The sequence below is a fragment of the Leishmania major genome, chromosome 30 (genome assembly GCF_000002725.2).
Source record: "Leishmania major strain Friedlin complete genome, chromosome 30".
In the NCBI taxonomy this organism is placed as follows: Eukaryota; Euglenozoa; class Kinetoplastea; order Trypanosomatida; family Trypanosomatidae; genus Leishmania; species Leishmania major.
The window spans coordinates 857,379-878,119 of NC_007271.2; the positions used below are offsets into that span (position 1 = coordinate 857,379).

Sequence of the window (20,741 nt, forward strand, 5' to 3'; positions counted from 1 at the left end):
TGGTGTACTAGGCTTCTCTGCCTTGACTTTGACGCCCCCTCACGCCGCGAAGCTTCGGATCGTCTCGCGCAGCGTCTCTTCGGCGTCTCGTGGCAAGACGAGAACGCCGGCCGCCGGGTACACGTTGAGGCCAAATCGCGGATGCTCAATCATGCGGCAACCACCACCAGGACCAGCAATGAGAACGCTGTTGAACGAGAAGAATTGCAGAATCGCGTCGGCGTCGCAGAAGATCGTGGAGCCGCGCTCCGTGCAGAGAGGCAGCCCCGTCGCCGGGTCGGGCCAGTCCATGAAAAAAAGTGAAGACGATTTGTTCGCGCTGCCAAGACGCTTCTCCAAACGCGTCTGCGCGGCGGCCATGAAGCTGAAGAAGCGCTCGCGGCTGCGATCCTTCCACTCCACCGAGGCGGGGGAGCACTGGATGAGCTCAGAGAAGCCGTTCTCCTCCTTCTTCAAGGGCGAGCACAACGGCGACGGAGCCGCCGACGTCTCTACAGTTGCCGCGCCGTCATCCTCGCTTGCCAGTTTCTGCAACTCACCACTGCCCAAGCGAGCGGGCTCCTCACTAGGCACAAGGTCAGATGACTGAAAGGTGTAGAGGAGATAGTAATTCGCCTCCGATGACTCCCCGCCTGCCTGCGCTGCTTGAATGAACCGCACGCGCCGCTCTGCCGCTGGAAAGACGGTCACCAGGTTCTCCTTTGCGTAAAACTTTGGACACCGCAGCAGGACTGCCTCCATATCTGCAAAGTCCGACAACCGGATTGTATCGACCAGCAGACAACGCCGACGCATGGTACCTGTAGGGTCCGTGATCCAGAAGACAGAAAAGAAGAGGACTGCGAGAGCGGCAGGCGGAGGCAGAGACGGCGGTAGACCGGGTGAGAGGCTGAGGACGGTCGTGGAAAGCTTCTGCTTGCAGCCAAAGAAAGAGGTGGACTCTGTTGAAGATCGCCGAGTCAGCCTCCACCTTAGGCGCTAAAGAGCAAACAACAGCGGAGAGAATACGGATTTCACGTCAACAGTGAGGGAAAGGCAGAGACAGACAGAGAGAGAGAGAGAGAGCGATACGCAGAAGGTGGGGTGGGGCGGGTAGGTGGTGGTGGTAAGGGGGGGGGCAGTAGTTCTATGAGAACAACTAAACAACACGAATATATATATATATATATGGCCCGGAGTATCGGCTGACAGGGAACAGAGACTAACGAAAACAAAAAGGTAAAAAGAGGAAGCCACACAAACGACAAGAGGCCCACCGGCTGTGACGTGAAATCAAGCGAAAGGCGGCAGTGGTGAGTGAGGACGCCTGACTACGAGCGCCCGGGGACGCGGCGCGAGCAGGCAGCCGGCAACGAGGGAGTTAAAAAAAACAGGGAGAACAGAAGACAAGCAGAGGAGGAGACGGGGAGAACGAGGGAGCACCGCCGCTACCGCCGCCAAAGCAATCATGAAAAGGAAAGACGCGTGGATGTCGCCACGAGCAGAGAAAATCTACACGCACACACAGAGACAAGCAAATACACGGAGAACAATGAGAGCGTTAAACCAGCGGGACCCGAAGCGGTGATGTTCAGAACGGTGTTCGCATGCTTGTGAGAGTGTGTGTGAAGAGAGAGGATGACGGAGGAGTCCTAAACGCGTCTCTCCTCGTGAGACACGCGTACACGCACACGCGCTGGAGAGAGCAGTTTTCTTGTGTGTGTGCAGGGCAGAGATGGATGTTGGCGAGGGATGCAGCAGCGGAAGCAGCAGGATAGAGAGAGACAGGGAGCAAAAAAGAAAAAAACGAGAACAGAACCGGAAGCAGTGATAGATTACCACACACCAACTCTTGTTCTGTTGCTGTTTTTTTTTTGCTTTTAAGCGTCCTTTTTCGCCCCCCCCCCCCGGGGGTGCGTGCAATGACGTATCTGTGTGTGAGAGACCGAGTTTATGCTTCGCGCAGGCGTCTGAGTTGGATTAAGCGCACGCGTTCGCGCACAGGCGCAGAAAAAAAAACAAAAAACACCGCCAGTGGGAGGAAAACGCGCGGAGGCCACGGCGTCCTCGAGATAGGACGCGCTGAGCAACGAGATAATCAACCGCCGCGATTGCGATTCACCGGTGCGACTTTCAGAAAGGCGTGAATGCACGTGTGTGTCGGTGTAGCGTGCGGAAAAGGGCGAGAAAGAGCGAGCCTCATATGGGACGTCCGCAGCCCTCACGTGATGAGGAGGGCAGGGGCTCAGATGAGGGAGACGCTATGAATACCTTTGCCGCTTTGCACATGGAGAGATGCGGGCGCGGGTGCGCGGTAGATGTACGCGGTCAAGATAAGCATGTGTGTGTGGGAGGGGGGGGGTGACGACGGATCAAGAGTCGATAGAGAGAGAGAGAGAGGCAGAGACGATACAGAGGTCCATTTTCATTGTGGGAGACACGTGCAGGAAGGGTGAGTGGTGACCAGGGGGTTGGGGGAGGGGGAAGGGGGCGCACCTGTACATGGGCCCAAGAACCAAGAGAAATCATGCGGCACTATTCTGTGACTCCGCAAGCTTCGCATGCTGTCTCTCGCCACAGCGTGAGAGGGCAGGGATTCAAGCAGGTAGCGCCCTTATCTGCTGTGTGTGTGTGTGTATTTTCCTTCTCATCTGCTGCAGGAGTGCGCCATCAGACGGATGATGGAGGGGAGCAGGTGGCCTACAACAGGGACAAGGAAAAGGCACAACCAAAGATCCCAGGTACATAGTAAACACACACACGCAAAAAAAAAAAAACAGGTCCGTGCGGCCATCATGAGCCGCAGGCCGGCGAAGAAAAGGGAGAACGGAGATTGCAAAGCGCATTCGACGATCCCACGCACGCAATCCAATGGCCATCGTTACGACGACTACCACAACACCACCAGCATAAAGAAAGATACGCACTGGCCTCCTGGCGCGCGTCTGTGACTGCGTAAGCAATCGCGTCTCCACTCGCCAAGACAACGCGGTGCAACATAGCAGCGTACGCTCTAAGGAAGCAAAAGCAACCGAGCATATGGCATGAGCGAAGGCTTGCAGTCCGCAAGAGGTGGAGAGCCTGTGATGGAATTCCGCCTAGGCGGCGAGAGACCAAAACGGTGTAGCAGCGCTAGTGTAGACCTATGCCATCATGTGTCGCCCGTTCATCGTCGCCGTCATCAGGCAGCAAGCCCGCCACCCACCCACCCTCTTATCTGCGGTTTAGTAGCCGAAGCCGCACCGCACGCCGTGACGCGGTGCCAGGAGAGGCTGGATGGCAGAGAACGTGCCGAACATGACGGCCACCATCGGAACCTCCTTCAGCAGGGTTGGTGTGAGTCCGCGGCAGATGGCCGAGTCGTGAATCACGGTCTGCATGTACTGATGTGCACTAAGCGGGTAGCACACGGTAGATGCCACCGTCGCCGCCGCCCCACCTAAGACAAAGTTCGAGGCCACCGTAGTGGTGTAGTTCTCCCAGCTCCAGTTATGGTCCACCACTGCAGGCCGGCGGTGACGCGGACGCTGTCCAACAAGCTGCACCTGCATCTCCTCCCCCATCACAAACGCGTCCTCGGTAGGCTCGTTCGGCACAATCGGCGCAAAGTTGCGCTCGTTAAAGCGACGCAGTCCTTCAAAGACCGTGAAGAGAGTGCCGAAATACATGGCGTTCGCAATCAGATTCGGCGTCGTGTACCAGAACTGCAAAATCGTCTTGTTCTTCAGTATGCGGGCAGTGTCGATAGATGACTTGCCGGTGCGGCGGCTCTCATCCATGACGCGCGAGATGGGGTTACACACCAGGCGCATGTTGAGCCCGGCGAATGCGCCAATCATGAAGGTGGTCAGCATCTTCGACAACGGGTCCTCCTCGAGGCCGGGGAGTAGCTTGTGAGCTATAGGACAGTAGAACATCATAAGGAAACCGAATTGGGGCATGCGGCGGCCCACAGTCTGCTTGATTCCCTTTGGACCCCCTTGGTCACACGGCAGTGCTGCCACGCGACCGAGGCCGCCGGCCACGGCTCCGGCGAGAAAGCTGCCGGGGTCTGTGAGTGTCTTGGGCGTTTCTTTCTGTATTTTAAAGCCGCGGTTCACCGCCGCCAGGACGCCGTTGTAGGCGTAGGTCACCAGTTCGAACATCGTTGTCGCCAGTGAGCTATCTTTCGGTGCGCGCAGCGAGAGGGGGGAGGGGGGAGTGCAGCGCGAAAGAAGGCTTGAAAGTGGGCAAGAGAACACGAACGGATTTGCTTCGTGGTGGTCACTGATCCACTTGTGTGGTATCGCTATCTAACTAGTACCTTCTCACCACGCTACGCGGAGAGAAAGGGTTCGGGGAGGAGGGGAGGGGGAGGGTGGTGGTGGTGGTGAGGCGATGATCCGCTGCTGTGTACGCGTATATCTTCCTACGATGCGACTACGACCATCGACTTATCTCCGTACCGATACTATGAGAAGCGAGAGTGCTAAAACGCGAAACGACAAACTAAAGACGCACAACGATGATAACGCCTACCAGTGCACGCACGCCCTCCCCAGCTTTCAGGCGAGCCAGAACAAAGCGAGAGGAGGAGTGGGCGTGGGCAGCACGCGATGCGCTCTGTCCCTTTCGGCGCGGCCGTTAGGCTTCTCCTTCACCCACTTACAGCCAAGGCGATCGTCATGCAGGGAGCTGAAGGTGTGCTGCGCGAGGGAGGCGCAGCGGCGCTTCTGCTCGTGGTCGATACTGCACGAAGAGGAGAGAAAGAGAAAGAGAGCGCAGGGGAGATGGAATGGTGCAGAGGCTCATGCAGGCACGAGAAAAGGGGAAGAGGAAGAGGGAGAGAGCGATGGCGGCAAACGGTGGTAGATCGTGCATGCGCGGAAGATATTATGGGCAGCAGGTACGCATTTGGGTGTATCTTTTTGCTTTATGCGCGTCGTCGGCTTCGCTCGTGAGTGCGTTTCTTCACCATGATGACTGGCCCTCCGCCATCATGGTTGCGCTGTTCGAAGACGTAACTCTCTGAGCCCTCGAGCACACGCACATGCAACCAACACGTGACGCCAGGCGAGGGTGAGCACAACACCACTGTCGGAGCTGCCGAAGACCCGATAGCCCACGACGGAAAGGCCGAACATAACACAGGACAGGGGGACCATCCTTCAGAACAACAACGAAAGCGAAAATGAACCAACACGAACGAAACGGAAGCTGGGGTGAAAGACCGAAGAGGACGACAACCACTACCGTGTAAGGCTGCTGAAAGAAAGAGGGCAGACAGGCTGGCGGGCAGGCCGTGGGGGGGGGGGCTGATTCACTGCGTACCAGGGACCTGCTCCATGCAACCAGCAGCTGGCGTACACGCGCAGACATACGCAAGAAAAAAACACCGCAGGAGACCAATGACGACTGTGGCAGATGCAGAACACAAATCAAGAAGGGTTCCTTTGAATGGCCCATGACATTCACAAGCACAGAAAGGCAGAGAAAAAGAATGGTGATTTTTTTGTTCGACGCACAGCGATGGCGTGGCAGCCGTCGCTGCCGCGACCAGCACAACCACAACGGCAACGGCTACACCTGCACGGACACACTTCAGCGCTTAACTGAACATCATGTTGCCATCGTACCCTTTCGGATGGAGCTTATTCGTGCGCATGCTAACGTCCAGCTGAAGGTCTTGACGGTTACCGCCGCTGCGCTTTGCCACCCACGCCGCCTCCTTGTTCTGCACCATCACGAGCTCCTTCTGCTCCTGCCTCGCCAGCGCGCGCGTCTCCTGCTCCTCGGCCAGAATCGCCATGCGCTTCTCATTCTGCTCCTCTGTCTCGCGTGGCCGGGCGCGTGGCACATCATTTTCGCGCTTCAGCACGACGCGCTTCTTCCCGGGCCCCTTGTCGTGCGCCAGGACAAGTTCGTCGCCGCGGACACCCTCGAGCTGCACCGGCCTCGCCGCTTCCGGGTCCTCGAGCGCCACGTCGTAGAACTCCTGGTATTCAGGGCTGAGAATAAGACGCTCGTGGTTCATTTCGCGCATGTGGTCGCGCAGAGCTTCCAGCGAAGAGAAGGAGCGGGTGCGCTCATTGCACACGATGCACATAAGACCGTTGATTTTGCGAGCGAGATACGCGAGCAGCGCTGCCTGGTTCGTGCAGTGAGCCGCCAGCGGAACTGTGAAACTGTGCACGCATTCTAAATGGTGCGCGTTGGACACGACATCCGTCGAGAGAAAGCCGCAGAACATGCAGCGCAACTCGCTCGCGTCCTCCTCCCGCTCCTCAGCGTCCACCTTCGGAGCGGTCTTCGGCTTCGCGTCACCACGCGCAGCGGCGCCCTTCTTGGCGTTGTGGCGACGATGCAGGCCCATCGCCGCGCTACCGAGCGAAGTCGATGTCAGCATACTCGCCGTCTCCGAGTCACGCGCGATGATGCGCTTCTCCTTTCGCATCAGATGCGCTGTTGAGCGGATATGTGTCTGCAGTGTCTGGACAGAGTGAAATGTCTTTTTGCACAGCGTGCATGAGTAGACGGGCGTGCCCTTCTCGTCCAGCACAGCCCCCTCCATCTCATTGCTAGAGAGGCGGTGATCCTGCTGCGACAGCGGGCGCAAGCCGTCGACGCGGCGACGCACATTAGTGAGGTGAAACTCAGACCCATAGTGAGCACGCAGTATCTCACCGTTCTCTAGCACCACGTTGCACGTACCACAGCGCGACATGGCGACGTCGGCGCAGCAGGCGATGCGAGAAAAAGCAGAACGAAACCGCAAGATGAGTGAGAGCGCAGAGGGGTGGTGGTGGTGGTGGTGTGTGTGTGTGGGGGGGGGGGAGGCTTTGCCAGGGCCAAACTGCAACCCGCACAACGACAACTGGGCAGCAACACCCTACGCGAATCCGTTTGGCGAGGTGTGAGGGACGGTGGTCGACGACGTGATGCCTCAAAGGAGGGAGCTGATCGAAACAGAGAACAAGGATACGTTAGGCTAAAGAGAGAGAACGAAAGAGAGAGAGAGAGAGAGAGACAAAACAAAAGGCTGTTCTGTTACTCGTCGTGCTGCCTTGTCTCTCGTGGATTTAAAAAGAAAGGGAGAGAACAAGAGGGGAGAGAGGTGCGTTATCGGGTTATGGGAGCGGGCACCAAGACTCCGTAAACAATATGCCCTGTAGTGATGTTCTTCTCAAGAGGATAATCGCCCCCCCCCCCAAAAAAAAACACACACAACAAAAACAAGATCAGCAGCAACAGCGGCGACACAAGACAAAAAGGCAACAACAAGAGGAACACACAACAACAAAAAAAATCGTGATGACAGGATCCCAAGTTATGTTCGAGAAGACAGAGAGACAGAGAAAGAGAGAGAACAGAACATAAGCGAAGAAGAAAAACGAGGGCGAGAGCAGGCCGGAGAAGCACCTGGGAGCTGTGTCCTCGTGTGGGATGGCGCCGTTTCTGTGAGGAGAGTGAAAGAAAGAGTGCGAAGGAAAGAGAAAAGGGCGGAGATACAATGACAAGGGTGGTGATGCTCGAGCCCCATCACTCGGGCGCAGAGCGAAGACGGCGAAGTTCAGCTGCAGAGGTGCTACAGGCTAACTCATGTACTCTTCTTCACCTCTGAGAGCGCAGGCATTGGTGTGCAAGCAGGCACGCTTCTCTTGCCTGTGGAGGCCTGTCGGTAACCTCATCTTTCGCCTCCCCGGCAGACGGTGCCGGTGGGGGAAGGAAGAGGGCGCGAGACACATCGAAGCCTTCCACACAGAGAAGCAGCGAAAACGGGGAGCTTGCATGTGGAGAATAGGAAGGGAACGCGAGAGTAAGAGAAAAAAAAACGAAAACGGCACGCGTGCGTCAGACAGACCTCACTCTACCAACCCAGAAAGCTGGGCAGAGGAAGAGAAGAGAGCGTTGCCTCCTGCTCTCCTGTCGCTGTGCGCTTTCATGTCTCCTTCTTCAGCACGGCACAAAAACGCGCACACCAACACGAAGACGCGATGCCCGGAGACAAGGAGCCCCGATCGCCGAAAGGGCGAGTGCACTTGTTTCTTGTGCTTCCAACGCGTCCGTTCAACCACGAACAGGTCAGCGAATATACGTGTACACAACCGCAACTGTGCATCTGCCGCTGTTGCCTGCGGCTGTTCGTCAAGAACGTATCGGGCCAACCAACAACGATTGGGCGCCGCGCGGTCTATCGTCATACCACTGCATACAGCGCAAGCCAGGTATAGGATTTCCCTCAACATCACCGCAACGTCGCAAAAGCATGCCGAAAAAAATCGGGCGAATGCGCATAGTTGGTGATCTATCAACACAATTTGTAGTGCGCTGGCGCTGGCATGCTGATCACTGCACGCCTCCTCGGCCCAGCGCCGGCACAGCCCTGTCAGCCGCCACCAAGAGTGTGGGTGCGGGACCCTCGTCACCACCCAAGGGGCTTCCTGTCCTCACGGTAATGGAGGGCGCGTCAAGAGCTTCACGAGGGGGCCACCCGGCGGCGTATGTGATGTGTGGCGCATCAAACGGACGCAGCGCGGCTCCCTCTTTCCCCTTTGCACCGTCGCCGCCAGTGGGCCCCGCCCCCCCCCTTTGGCAAGCGCCTGACGGCACACGTAATCCCCACCTTTTTGTTTTGTGTGTAGATGAACATGCACCAGTTGCTGTCCATTTCCCAAAACGTTCGCGAGGTCAAATCATGTCGTCTCCTGCGTCGTCGATGTCCATGCTTGGCGCACTGTAGCATCGCCTACACAACATGGAGCAGTCCTCTGGCGTGGCGCCAAACCAGCGAACCCACAACGGCTGCATGCGCTTGTAGTCGCGCCTCGTCAGCAGCAGCCGCTGACGACGAATCTCAGCTTGGCGCAGGACATCGCGCGGGTTAGGCGTCTGAAAGACCGTCACCGTGAGGTAGATTATGCTTGGTACCACCAGTGCCACCGAGACACCAAGCGCCGAAAGAATTCCGGCGGTGTCAAGCGACTTGCGAAACACGCCAAAGTACTGAAGCGTTGGGCTGTCACTATAGACACTCGTGGAGTACACGTAGAAGAGCGGCATGCCAAGAAGCATGAGGAGGTTTAGCGGAGTAACGGCGTGCGACTCCCACCACATGGTGTACACCTGCGACAGCATCAGGGCCGTGTAAGAGACACTGAACGTCACGTCATTGGACGCCGTACCACCGCTGTCGGCGTACGCAAATCCGGGCCCGTACAACCGCGTACTTAGCCAAAGCAGCCCAACAGACTGCAACATGCCACGGACCACAAACGACCCAAAGAACTCGCCCGGACGTAGGTCGACAGCGTGCCGCGTCATCTTGTACAGGTACGGATTGCGCTCCAGCACTACGCGCGACGCACAGCGGTCGAAGCAGTAGAAGATGGTCTGTGGCAGCGTATAGAAGCCGTTCCACATGGTAAGAGAAAAACTGTTCCAGAAGGTACCACCAGACATATGGGTGCCGATTACGTTGTAGGCGAGCTGAATGAATGAAATCAGCATCGACTTGTAGAAGCTGTACTTGATCACGTACGCGGATCGGATGTACGCCTGTTGCCCGTGCACAAACAGCAGCGCGCGCAGGTCAGAAAACTGCGTAATGGAGACATCTGCGGCACGGGCCGCCTGCTGCCCCTCCTTGCCCGCAATCCCCATGCCCACATGAGCCTCCTGCAGCATCGCGACATCGTTGCCGCCGTCGCCGACGGACAGCGTCATGAAGCCGCCGCCGCGCACAAACCTGACGATGGCGGCTTTCTGGCTCGGGGTCGAGCGCGCGCAGATGACGCTGCCGCAGCGGCTCGACATCTCGCGGAAGCGTGCCCGAAGCGCCGGGTCTTGTAGGATGGTCTCTAGTACCCTACCACCCTCCACAACTAAGACGGCGATGCGCTCAGGGCCGCCGCTCACAAAGGCACCACCGCCCGCGCCGCCCCCGGTTGCCTCCGCGACACTGTCCGCTGCCTGCGCCATCGTGCGCAACGGCCCATTCGAGAGTTGCGACGAGTCGCTCGCGTCGAAACCAAGTACGCGCGTCTCCAGCGCCTTGCCGCACATCTGCGCTGCCGAAGCGGACACAAACGCGGATGCAGCGCTGCTCTGTCGGGACTGCCAGGAAGGTGGCGGAGGTAGTTGTTCCATCGGGAAGGTGAGCAGCTCCTCGCGCCAGCTTCTCGCATGGGTCGCCGCACCGCCACGTTCGCAGGTGTCTCTGCCGAGGTCCGCAGAAGGCTGCGTCTCGCTAATGCGAATGACCATATCACTTGCACGGTAAAGACCGCACGACAAGCCGATCTGCTCTGCCGTCTCCGTCTTGTCCCCTGTCAGCATCCAAACCTTGATGCCGGCGACGAGCATGTCGCTAATCGTCTCCCCCACATCATCCTGCAACTTGTCCTCGATGGCTGTGATGCCAACAATGGTCACACCAGACTCCATCTGCGCGCGCAGCGCGTCGAGGCGGGCCTGCCGGCCCTCGACCAAACAGCTCGCCTCCGCGATGTTGCGCAGGAAGACACTTAGATCCGCCCGTGTGAGTTCCTTGCACGCGACGAGAAGGGTACGGAAACCGCGGCGGGCGTACAGGGACAGCCTCGCCGCGCACTCTGGATGGAGCGGAAGGTTTTCGGGGTGCCCCGAGGCGACCGAGGATGACGGCCCCCGTGAGGCCATCCCTATCACCCGATCGTCGGCGCCTTTCACAATAAACCAAATTCGACCAGAGTCGGGCTCTTCCACAACGACCCCCATCGTCCTCCTCTCAGAGGAGAAGGGGAGGGTGTGGTGCACCGTCCACGTCAGGTCGTCCTCAGCATCGTCGTCTGCCCTTGCGACGCGTACGCCGCTGTTACCGTGGCGGCAAGCCCCCAGTGCAGCTGCTGCCTCGGTGCGACTGCTGCCCTCTCCGCGCCGCATGCGAAGCACGGCGCGATGCTCGTTGCGGTACACTAGTGAGACCCCCAACTTGCGCATCCCCACGCAGAGAGCAACCTCGTCTGGAGACGCGGCGTGGTAGGCGATCGCCGCGCCATTCGGGCCAGCGGCCGAAGATGCTTGGGGATGCACCACCTCTACGGTGTTGCACAGGGCGACCATCTGCGCGAATCGCCGCACTGTCGCCAGCGTGGCGGTGTCCTGCTTCTTCAGCTCCTCTGGCAGAGTTGCGCATGTGTCTGCTATCTTGGAAACAGAGATATGGTGGCCAGGGCAGACGGTGACGGCGTCCAGCCTCATCACATTTTGCGTGAGGGTGCCGGTCTTGTCGGACAGGACGTAGTCGATCTGACCGAGGTCCTCGAGGATACTGGAGTTCTTCACTTTGCACCCAATCTGCTGCGACCGGTCTGGCCGCCGCGACCGCGCTGTCGCTGGTGCCGTATGCATCATCGAGACGTCCCACTCGACCGCTCTCGCCATGTAGTACTTGCACACATCGACGACGAACTTGAAGGAGACGGGAATCATGACCGTCGTCAGAAGAAAAAAGCGCAGCGGGTATATGACGGCCGACCCGCTCGCCTCGCTCACCGGCAGCGGCAGGTACCAGACCATGTCGTGCATGCTTCCGTTTTTCGCAAACCCGATTACGCCAAACACGAGGGCGTTCAGTATCTGGCACACAAAAATGCAAGCGGAGTAGCGGCTGACGGCCTTGTCGATTTGCGCCCACTTCGCAGGCGCCTTGCGCTTGTTCATGCCACACTTAGTGTCATCGCCCGTGTACACTGCAACGCACACCGCCTGCGCGACGTTTTTCAGGACGCACGACTGGGGGAGGAGATGGTGATGGGTGAGAGGCACTCGCTCCGATGGGACGCCGGCGCAAGAGACGGTCGCCTGGGCAGTGGGTTGAAGGTCCGCGCAGCCTTCGAAAGAGTCTATGATCGCTGACGCTGGCGGACACTCTAGGCACACACCGGTGAGGGACGAAATGACATTCACGGCCGGAGGCGGCTCCGCCTCCGAACTGACCTCGCAAACCGCGCGCGTGCGCCGCGAGAGATTGCCTGGGTCAACCGTAGTGAACTGAAGCGTCTCCTTCGGCTTCAGGTCAATCTCGCCATCCAAGTTGTCCGTGCGGATGTACACACCCGAGGTCGCGCCGAGTACGACAACGTCGCATGGAATTTCTTCGTCCTCGCGCAGCAGCAGCACATCGCCGACGCGAATGTCGGCGTTGATGCGCGAAACCCAGGCCACCTTCTCGGCGTCAAGCACCCTGCGAAGCGTGTGGTTGTATTTGTGGTCCTGTCGGTGCCGCTTCACGTCATCGTAGCCTTCCTTCGCGGCGGTCAGCGTGAGCGTGAAAAGGAGCGGTAGCAGCGTGGACAGCGGGTTTACAGGCGCGATGACCGAAACGAACTGTAGCGCGGTCACAACCAGAAAGTACAAGTTAAGAGGGCGGCTGAACTGCTCGTAGAGGTTCTTGAAGATGAAGTTCTGCACCGTGTAGCGGCTGTTGACCACAAGGTTCGTGCAGTACTGATTTGCCACGGCCTCGTCTAGTAGGCGAATGCGGCGCATCTCGTGCTGATCAGCGTTGCCAAAGTGACGGCTTGGCACCGCAGCGTAAGTGGCACGGCTCCGCTGACTGTCCCCTGCGCGTTTGAAGACCCTCGTCGACGAGAGGCGCTGGGAAACGTTCTTGCACCAGCGTTGCAGTCGCAATCTTAAGCGCCTGCACCGCAGGGAAGCCGCGGCCCCTACGGAGACGGGCGTCGCCGTCACCCTCTCGCTCGTCGATGAGTGGCTTCTCTGGGTCGAGCCGTTGAACGCACAGTCACTGCAGCCTGCGTCGCCGCGCGACTCATAGCTGTCCAACGTACGAGCAAAGCAAAAGCCGCCACCGCGCCGCTGAACCGGAAAGAGGCTGGTGGAGGTGCTAGGTGGGAGGAGGGGACTAGAGGTAGAGGAGTTGGCGCGGCAAGTGCTGGGGGCGGTGGTGATGGGCAGACTCGAACCCGGCACCCTGCTCTGCTGGAAGGGCGGCGGGATAAAGGAGCTCGCCGCCTTCCCAGCACCCGCCATTTCCCAGCAATCGTGGTGGCCGCTAAAAGAGTACAGCTAGAAGGGCGGCGGGTGCTCAGAGGCGCGATCAGCGAGCGACAGGCCACGTGGGTGAGCCAGACCTTACACCTACGGCCGGCGTGCACGTATGCCGTCGTTGCACGACAGATGCACGCGGTGCCGACACACAGAGAAAGCACACGCTCACACACCACAACAAGGAGAGCTCACCAAACGGTCGTCCGTACGCGATGGCCGCTGGGTAATGCGAACCGCGATCAGAGGCCGGTCATGAATAAAGGGAGGAAGAAAAAGGTGATGTAAAGCGCGACAGGCGTGGCGGACGCTGTGTGGGGTGTGCTGCAGCGAGAGCACACGGATATCCGACCAATACGAAAAAAAAAACGGAAGCGAAAGCAATGTCCCGGTGTCCTTATGTTGCATGTGTTGTTGTTCTTGATTGGACGGCACCGATGAAAGCTGCAGGCGGGGCCCTCTCTCTTGTTGCGCTGCCCTGTGTCCGTACAGGCTTGTAGGCAAGCAGGCAACGAACGGAGGTGGTACAAAGGGGTAGAGAGGCACCGTCGCGCAGCGTGCACCAAGGCAGCGAATGAGTGGGAAGCGCGCGCCCAGAGATCGAGACACGCACACGCGCGCTTACACGTGAGCGAAAATGAGAGATGATAGCCGCACTGTGCGGGTGGCTGATAGAAAGGGAAAAGGGGCAACGACGGGGATGTCAAGAGGGAGGCAAGGGATGAGAAGTGCCTCTTCAGGAGCCAAAGCATCCACAGCCTGCACCCTTCGTGGAGGTCGGCGCCGCCCATGTGTGCGCCCCTGATTGACAAACAAGGCGTGCCACATTTCGAGGGAGAACAGGCAGCGGCAAAACAGCTGTCATCTCCTTCGGAGGAGTCGTTGCCTGCTTGCAGCGTCCATGCCTCGCTGTTTCTTCGCTAGGCAGCCCCCACGAGATGAGTCCACAAGCCATTCCTCACGGAGTCGGCACGCTTTCCTTTGCCAACACAGATGCAGCAGCGCAGTCAGGCTTTCCACGCCACTTCCGTTTGCGTTATCCTTCATGTTGTCGTACTTCCACTGCATACGTAGTGTACAAACTTGCCAACGACCCCGTGGAGGGCGCGCGCCTCACCCAGAGCGCGCATACTCAGTCGCGGAGAAGGGCAGAGTCACCGCGAATCCCGCTGGACCACGAGGAGCAAAGCACAGGGCAGCGGTGGGGAGCGCCGCTGTTTGCATCTCCGCCGTGACTGCTGCGGCGGACACTGAAGAGGGGCACCTGCGGATCCGGAGCATTCTACTACTTGGGCCGCTGCTGCGCACGATCCTCTCGCGCCTCCCGCTTTACACGCAGCGGGTCCTGGAGGAATTCCTCGCGCATGTGCTGCTGGTGCGAGCGAGCAAGCTTTTGCCGCCTCTTTCGGATCTGCGCCGCTGCAAGGGGACCCCACTGCTCAGCCAGGGTCGAACCGCTACTCCTCAGCTTACCGACCACCGCGACGTCACCACCCGGCGGCTCGCCAGCGATGCGCAGCGGTGCGGCGTGGCCGCTGACCACCCCGTTGTGCGACGAAGCGTCCCTTGAGAGTGCAGGGGTGAGGCTAGTGGAGACTGGTGGTGGCGATACGCCACTGATTGCAGCCACAGCGTGCGAGGCCGTCATCTCCGAAATGTCGAACGGCACGGGGGCCAGACCGCGCGCCGATTCCACCACGTCGTGGAAGAGCACCTCCACCGGTGCCAGAGCATCGGCGTTCCCGATGAGCCAGTCATCCACGTCGACCTTGGGAAAGTCATCGACATCGATTTCCTCGCCTTTACCGGCCCGCTCTGGGTGCAAAAAACGCCGCAGCCGTGAGCGCAACGCTGCGCCGCGCCAGACCGGCTGGATGCGCTGGACGGCAAGCTCCTCCTGGCGCGCCCGGGACTGCCGGTGCGCGAGCCGCAGACGGGCCAGCTCGAGGCGAGCTCGTCGAACGAGTACGCGGCCGTGCAGCCACTCCGTAAGGTATGCGCGAGCGAGAAGGGCGACGTGGTCTTGCTGCTGCTGCTTGTAGGAGAAGTTACGCACGTGCGCGTTTGCTAGCGGGTCACCCTCCGCAGACACAGTCAGCGCCGCCGAAGAGGGACGAGGAGACAGGCTGATCCACTCAGACACCGCCGCGGCGTCGACCCGGTAGTGTTCCACGTGACGCTCGTGCTCCGCTGTGCGAACGTGAATTTGTGCCGCCGTTACCGCGTTCAGATCTGCAACTGCTGCGGCACCGCGATTACTCGGTGGCTGATCGCCGTCGCACTCCGCACAAACAGCAGCAACAGCAGCAGCAGCGTCAGAGGCGGTGAGCTCCCAGCCCTTAGCGCGGTTCAACGGACGCTGTGCGTACGCCTCGCGCAGCTCCTTTTCCTCCAGCACGTGCTGCAGCTGCGCATCCCAGCACAGGGCGGCAAAGACCTCTCGGTATAGCTTGGGGGTGGCAGGGAGGTATCGCGACGACGACGTGACGCACACAGCAAGAGCAGCGTCGGCGTGCCATCCGCCGTCCCCATTGTCGCCTACCTCTGCCCCTGTTGTCGGTGCATGCGTGGATGGCGAGTGGGACTCCGGCATTCGTCGCAGCTCACGCGCGTGTTCTCGAGGGCGGTTGTTCAGCACCTCCAAAGACGGCACGAGTTCGTATAGTGCACGAGTCACCGCCGCTGCAATTTGGACATCGTTGGAGTCCTCGACCAGACACGGATTCCCCGTGAGATCAAGCACCTGCAGCCGCGTGCAGCATCTCAGCGGCTCTAGCTCGCTTAGAGACGCAAGCCGATTGTGCGATAGCCGGAGAGACCTCAGCCGCGGGCAGTGCTGCACTCCGCTAATGTCGCTGATCTCATTAGCCTCGGCCTGCAGCACTGTCAGCATCGGAAACCACCCGAGGGCGGCAGCGCCAAGGGAGGTGAGCTTGGTGTGGTTTACAAACAGCTGCGTTAAGCAGGGGTAGACGTACTGACTCGTGGGAAGCGCACGCAGTGGATTGTGCGAGGCACACAGCTTGCTGAGCAGCATGGGCGAGTACGATGTAGCGTCGTCTCCGCCTCCATCTGCTCTTGCAGTCACAGTTGCGAGTTCGTTGTTCCCCACATCCAGCTCGCGCAGCAGCGGCATTGTGCTGGCGGCTCGCACATCAGTCAGTCGGTTATGAGCTGCTGACAGCTCGCGCAGCTGCACGCAGCCATTGAGGGATTCAAGGGTAGTCAGCTTGTTCTCCGTGGCCGTGCAGCGAACCAGGGAGGAAGAGGCAAGCGTACCCAGCGGAGTGAGCGAGGCGAGATCATTGGAGGAGACGCTAAGAGACAGCAGATGAACCTGCGCCGCCAGCGCGTGGTTGCGGGCCGCCGCCACGTGGCGCAGGTGCGAGGAGCGAGAAGAGGCAGCGCTGGCGTCAGAGAGACGGCGCTGGTCGGGCGATCCCGCGGCGTGCACTTTGCCTGACGTGGCTGTCGCGCCTGATGCGTCCAGGGTACGCAGTTGCGCATGAGAGACGCTGAGCGACTGCAATGAGGAAAAGGTGCGGACAGCCTCCACGACATCGAACTGCTGCAAGGGATTCCCACTTAAATCCAACTCCTTCACCACACGCGCGACCGAAACCGCGGCTTCGGGTTCGCGCTGCGTCCTTGCACTTTGGGCAGCGCTGAGGCTGAGCTGACGCAGCTGGCCCCAGTCCACCTGCTGTAGGTCTTCGAGGGAGAGCACCAGCTTCGCCAGGTGCTGGGGTGCCCGCCGTGGGTTGCGTACCACAGCGTGGAGCGACGGCCAGAGCAGCCTCACAAATGCGTCGGCGTCCAGCACTCGAGCTTCTGCGGCGGCATGCCCGGCGGGCATACCGCGCTTCTCCACTACAGGGGGGTTCTCGGGGAGCACCACCACAGAGGCTGGAGTTTCGATGTTGAAACTCTGAGCAGCACCCTTGACATGAGCGCGGTAATGGCCCTCAGCCTCTACAAGAAGACTGCGGACGCTCTCGAGCGCCTTTTGTTGCGTCGAGGTCCAGCGCAGCAATGTGGCCCGTTCCCTAAGCAACGGCGCGATCTGCCAAACATACCATTGGCTCTTGCGCAGTGGGTTCTCCTCTAGAGACACCGCGGTGTCGGCTGCAGGCGCGTCATCTTCGCCTTGCCGTGTCCGTGGATCTGGCCATACACGTTGCTGCTCAAAGACGGCGCGAAGCTGCTCGATGGCTTTCTTTGCAGCGGCCATCTCGCCATCCACGCGTTTCCGGGTGGCGATTCGAGCACGCTGCTCTTCCTCGACTGCGTCGCGACGCAACAACCGAAGCGATAGTGCCTCCTCTTGTAACAGCTTCTCCCGTTGCACCTCATACTCGAGGATGAGCGTGTACACCAGCTTCTCCGCTTCTTGGAGGCGTCGGAGTTCCTGTGACTGCTGCGCCAGCGCTCTGTCCTTGTTGGCGGCCGCGAGGAGCTCGGCGTATGCGGCTTTCTCAGTCTCGCAAAGGTGCCCCGCCGCCTGCACGGCAGACTGCGCCAACGTAGTGCGCTGCTCTGCGTACCAAGTGAGCCGATCGGCACAGGCGCGAATCTCGCGCTCCACCAGCTCGTCTTCGATGCGCATACGGTGGCCCTCAGTTGCCTCGCGGTCTACAAGAAAAGACTCTAGTGCCGCCTGCCAGCGAATTCGCTCTAGCGAAGTGTTCACAAGCGAGACGGACTCAGCTGCACCACCGCTACCTCGGCCTTGCTGCTCCAGAGCGGCGTTGGGGCCATCATCGAGGCCTACCTGGGTATCCGGCTGAAGCGACCGCGTTGGGGCTGCCCCACGGTAATGTTGCTCTTCTCGTGTGGGAGAGAGGAGTATGTCGAGCTGCTGCACAAACGACGGAAGAGTTGCAAGGCCGAGTGCGCTTCGGTCGTCGCTCTGCAGCGTTGTCTGCGCCATTCCTCTTCGCGCAGGACTACCGGGTCGACGCACTCGCACGTGCGCCTCTCTTGACGCCGCGGCGTCCACCTGCGCCTGCGCATCGCGAAGCTCCGCGTCTGCGATCAACGAAAGTACCTCCGTGCTTCTCGTGAGCAGCTGCGACAGCGACACGGACTTCTCTTCCTCAGCTGTAAAGTCGGTCGGCGGACCCGCCGCCTCTGGCACCGCATGCGCTGCACTGCGGACCCTGGAACGCGCCTCTGATGCCCGCGCCACAGCGCCGTTGCTGCCAGGCAGCGGCTGAACCGCTACCGGCTGCGGAAGCGGCAGCTCCATCTCAAATGCGCAAAGATACGGAAGGTCCGGCGTTAGGGCAAACAGGGACGGCGCGTCCGCGTCGACATCTTCGGCGCGCGGTGCCGTCTCCATTTCATCATACCCCGCACGGATGTCGCTTGCAGGCGTGTCCACTGTACGCAGCGCTAGGGCGGCACGGAGCCGTACACGTCCCTCGCGAGCACGACGAAGCAGCTGCACTGCCTCCTCGTCGTCTTCGTCTCCGTTCAGCACCTCCATCCTGTCGAAATACACATCTAGCGCATCCTCGCTAAGCAACGCCTCGCGCTCTTCCTGCTTGCGCACAGCGTGCGCTATGTCGTCTGCTTCCTTGTCACACGCCTCCGTGGAACATGCCTTCAGTATCTCCGCTGCCTTGGCGAGCAGCTGCTCCGTTGATTCAACCAGGCGGTGAAATTCCATATCCTCGGTGCATGCAGAGGCGCCGGCTGCTTTCAGGGGGGAACGATCACCACGGCACGCCAAAGGTGCGTCATGCGTGTCCGGCACAAACAACTTCGATGCCATCGAAGTGATAGACGCGCCCTGGACGGCCAGACTTGCACGACGTGCCCACTCCTTTCCGCTTCGCAAGACGGCAGCATGCCGCTCCACCGCGGGAGACCGCGTGAATCCGGTAAGTGACAGCGTTGACACGTGGCCCTCTGTTCGCTCTCTTTGTAGCCCATCGGCATTGCTCAGGTGCTCGAGTGCGTCTAGGGCGTCCGTAACGGTCTCCATCAGCGACGCTGGTGTAGTCCTGTCCAGCAGCATGAGGGAAGGAAACTTCTCGTGGAGATACAATCGAAGCGGGTCCTTGTGTGCATGTTCGCGGCCACGCCTGGGTGCAGTCGCACCGCGATGGCGGCAGGAGTCTGCGGCGGCAGCGCTATCGCCTACGTCGTCGTCGTCGGACGCCGCACCCGTAAGAAAGACATGGCCGTCGCCCATCTGCGATTTAAACTGACTCGGTGCTGCCCATTCAAGGCCGTCGTCGCAGGGTCCCTCGGCGCCGTACTTGGTCAGCAGCTCAGCCTCCTCCTCAAGCGTCAGCTGCGGAAAAGACGCCACCGCTGCGGCTGCCTGGCCCGCCTCGCCATTAGTCTCGCCGCCAGAGCCCACATTCATTCTAAAGTATCCTGCGTGTTTTTGTTGTTTCGTAGAAGTCTTTTGTTATAGAGAGAATAACATGACAAAGGAATAGTGCCCAGCAGACAGCGGTTCCGCGTGTGCCTGGAACCTCCGTAGTACATCGTGACCGCGGTGCGTACGCGGTGAAGTTTGCTTCTGTCGCCGATACGTGGCATGTTCGAGCGGGTGCAGTGGGGAGAGGGGAGAGAGAGAGAGGAAGAGAAGTATGGCGGAGGACAGGCAATGCCTCAAAGACACAGTAAACTGTGAGCATCGTGCACGGTGACGGAGGGTGGCATGATCAGGTCCAGAGGCTTCTAAGGTGCCGTAGTGGAAGGAAGACAGCAAGGGCGTTTCGTCACCTCTGCAGAGAGGGGGAGGGGAGGAAGGTTTGGTGGTGAGCTGGTGAGCCTAGTAGTAGTACGCGGATGTATGCTTCTGCACTTTCCGGAGCCCCCTTCTGGGGGGAGGGAGGGGCAAGGAGAGAAGCATACACGAGAAACGGAATGAGACACGGATTAGAATCCACCGCCACCACTACCACGAGAGAGGGAGAGACAGCGGCAGTCGAGTACCGGTGACGCGTATATTAGACTTCTGCGGATTGCCTGTTTCTGCAGTTCGCTTTCTGTTTTTTTGTTTTTTGTCTGTCCAGCCTCGTTGAGACGCGGTGTTTTTGAGGAAAGGTGTGTGTGCGCGTTGAGAACGAGGATGGCGCACACTGGGTGTGCGTCTACGGATGGAACAAAAGAGGGGTCGCGGTGTCTGTGAAGAAGAGGGCTGGGGAAGATAAAAGTGGTAAGAACACATCGCAGCATTCATGACCACCACAACAAGAGCGGTTTGGGGAAGGGCGAGGAAAGGCAGCGGGGCGGCGGTAGGGCGAAGGGCGAGAAAGATGTCCACCGCGCGGGATCACATGGCACGTTAGCAAATCAAGAGAGCGCGCGGACTGGAGTCGAGGCAATACACAGAGATTTAGGAATCCATGGAGCATCGAATGCCTCTCCTTCTCTCCCTCCTTGAACGATGCGTGTGCCTGTGTCTTGCATCGGCATACCCACCTCCTTTCCTGCTCCCTTCGCGGCACCATCGCGCTGCCGCACTGCCAAAATCATCACGTCCCCCCTCTTCCGCATATTCGCCTGCAAAGGAGGCGCAGGCTCATCGGTTTGGGTGAGCATCAGAGACAGACTGACAGGCGCAAAGAGAGACGCATACTGGCAAACATTCACACGGAGAGCTTCTGAGCGAGCAGGAAGGGAGATGCACCACCGAAAATATGTCGGCATCCCTTCAGGGAGGCAGGGTTCACAGAAGCTACAGTAGGCCCATTTCAGGAAGATCAAGGACCCCG

General features: G+C 59.6%; 5 protein-coding genes across 5 annotated transcripts; all 5 read right to left on the minus strand.

The window, feature by feature from the left end:
- Window positions 1-39: 39 nt before the first annotated feature.
- LMJF_30_2230 (hypothetical protein) lies at window positions 40-795 on the minus strand (the record flags this gene model as incomplete). The annotated part of the gene is made up of 1 exon (XM_001684776.1): window positions 40-795. The coding sequence occupies one exon, from the start codon at window positions 793-795 to the stop codon at window positions 40-42; it is 756 nt and encodes a 251-aa protein (XP_001684828.1).
- A 2,408-nt stretch (window positions 796-3,203) lies between these two features.
- LMJF_30_2240 (conserved hypothetical protein) lies at window positions 3,204-4,124 on the minus strand (the record flags this gene model as incomplete). The annotated part of the gene is made up of 1 exon (XM_001684777.1): window positions 3,204-4,124. The coding sequence occupies one exon, from the start codon at window positions 4,122-4,124 to the stop codon at window positions 3,204-3,206; it is 921 nt and encodes a 306-aa protein (XP_001684829.1).
- Window positions 4,125-5,566: 1,442 nt separating this feature from the next.
- On the minus strand, window positions 5,567-6,682 carry LMJF_30_2250 (conserved zinc-finger protein; the record flags this gene model as incomplete). The annotated part of the gene is made up of 1 exon (XM_001684778.1): window positions 5,567-6,682. The coding sequence occupies one exon, from the start codon at window positions 6,680-6,682 to the stop codon at window positions 5,567-5,569; it is 1,116 nt and encodes a 371-aa protein (XP_001684830.1).
- A 1,964-nt stretch (window positions 6,683-8,646) lies between these two features.
- On the minus strand, window positions 8,647-12,486 carry LMJF_30_2260 (putative phospholipid-translocating P-type ATPase (flippase); the record flags this gene model as incomplete). The annotated part of the gene is made up of 1 exon (XM_001684779.1): window positions 8,647-12,486. One exon carries the CDS (start codon window positions 12,484-12,486, stop codon window positions 8,647-8,649), a length of 3,840 nt encoding a protein of 1,279 aa, XP_001684831.1.
- A 1,804-nt stretch (window positions 12,487-14,290) lies between these two features.
- LMJF_30_2270 (conserved hypothetical protein) lies at window positions 14,291-19,381 on the minus strand (the record flags this gene model as incomplete). The annotated part of the gene is made up of 1 exon (XM_001684780.1): window positions 14,291-19,381. The coding sequence occupies one exon, from the start codon at window positions 19,379-19,381 to the stop codon at window positions 14,291-14,293; it is 5,091 nt and encodes a 1,696-aa protein (XP_001684832.1).
- Between the last annotated feature and the right edge of the window lie 1,360 nt (window positions 19,382-20,741).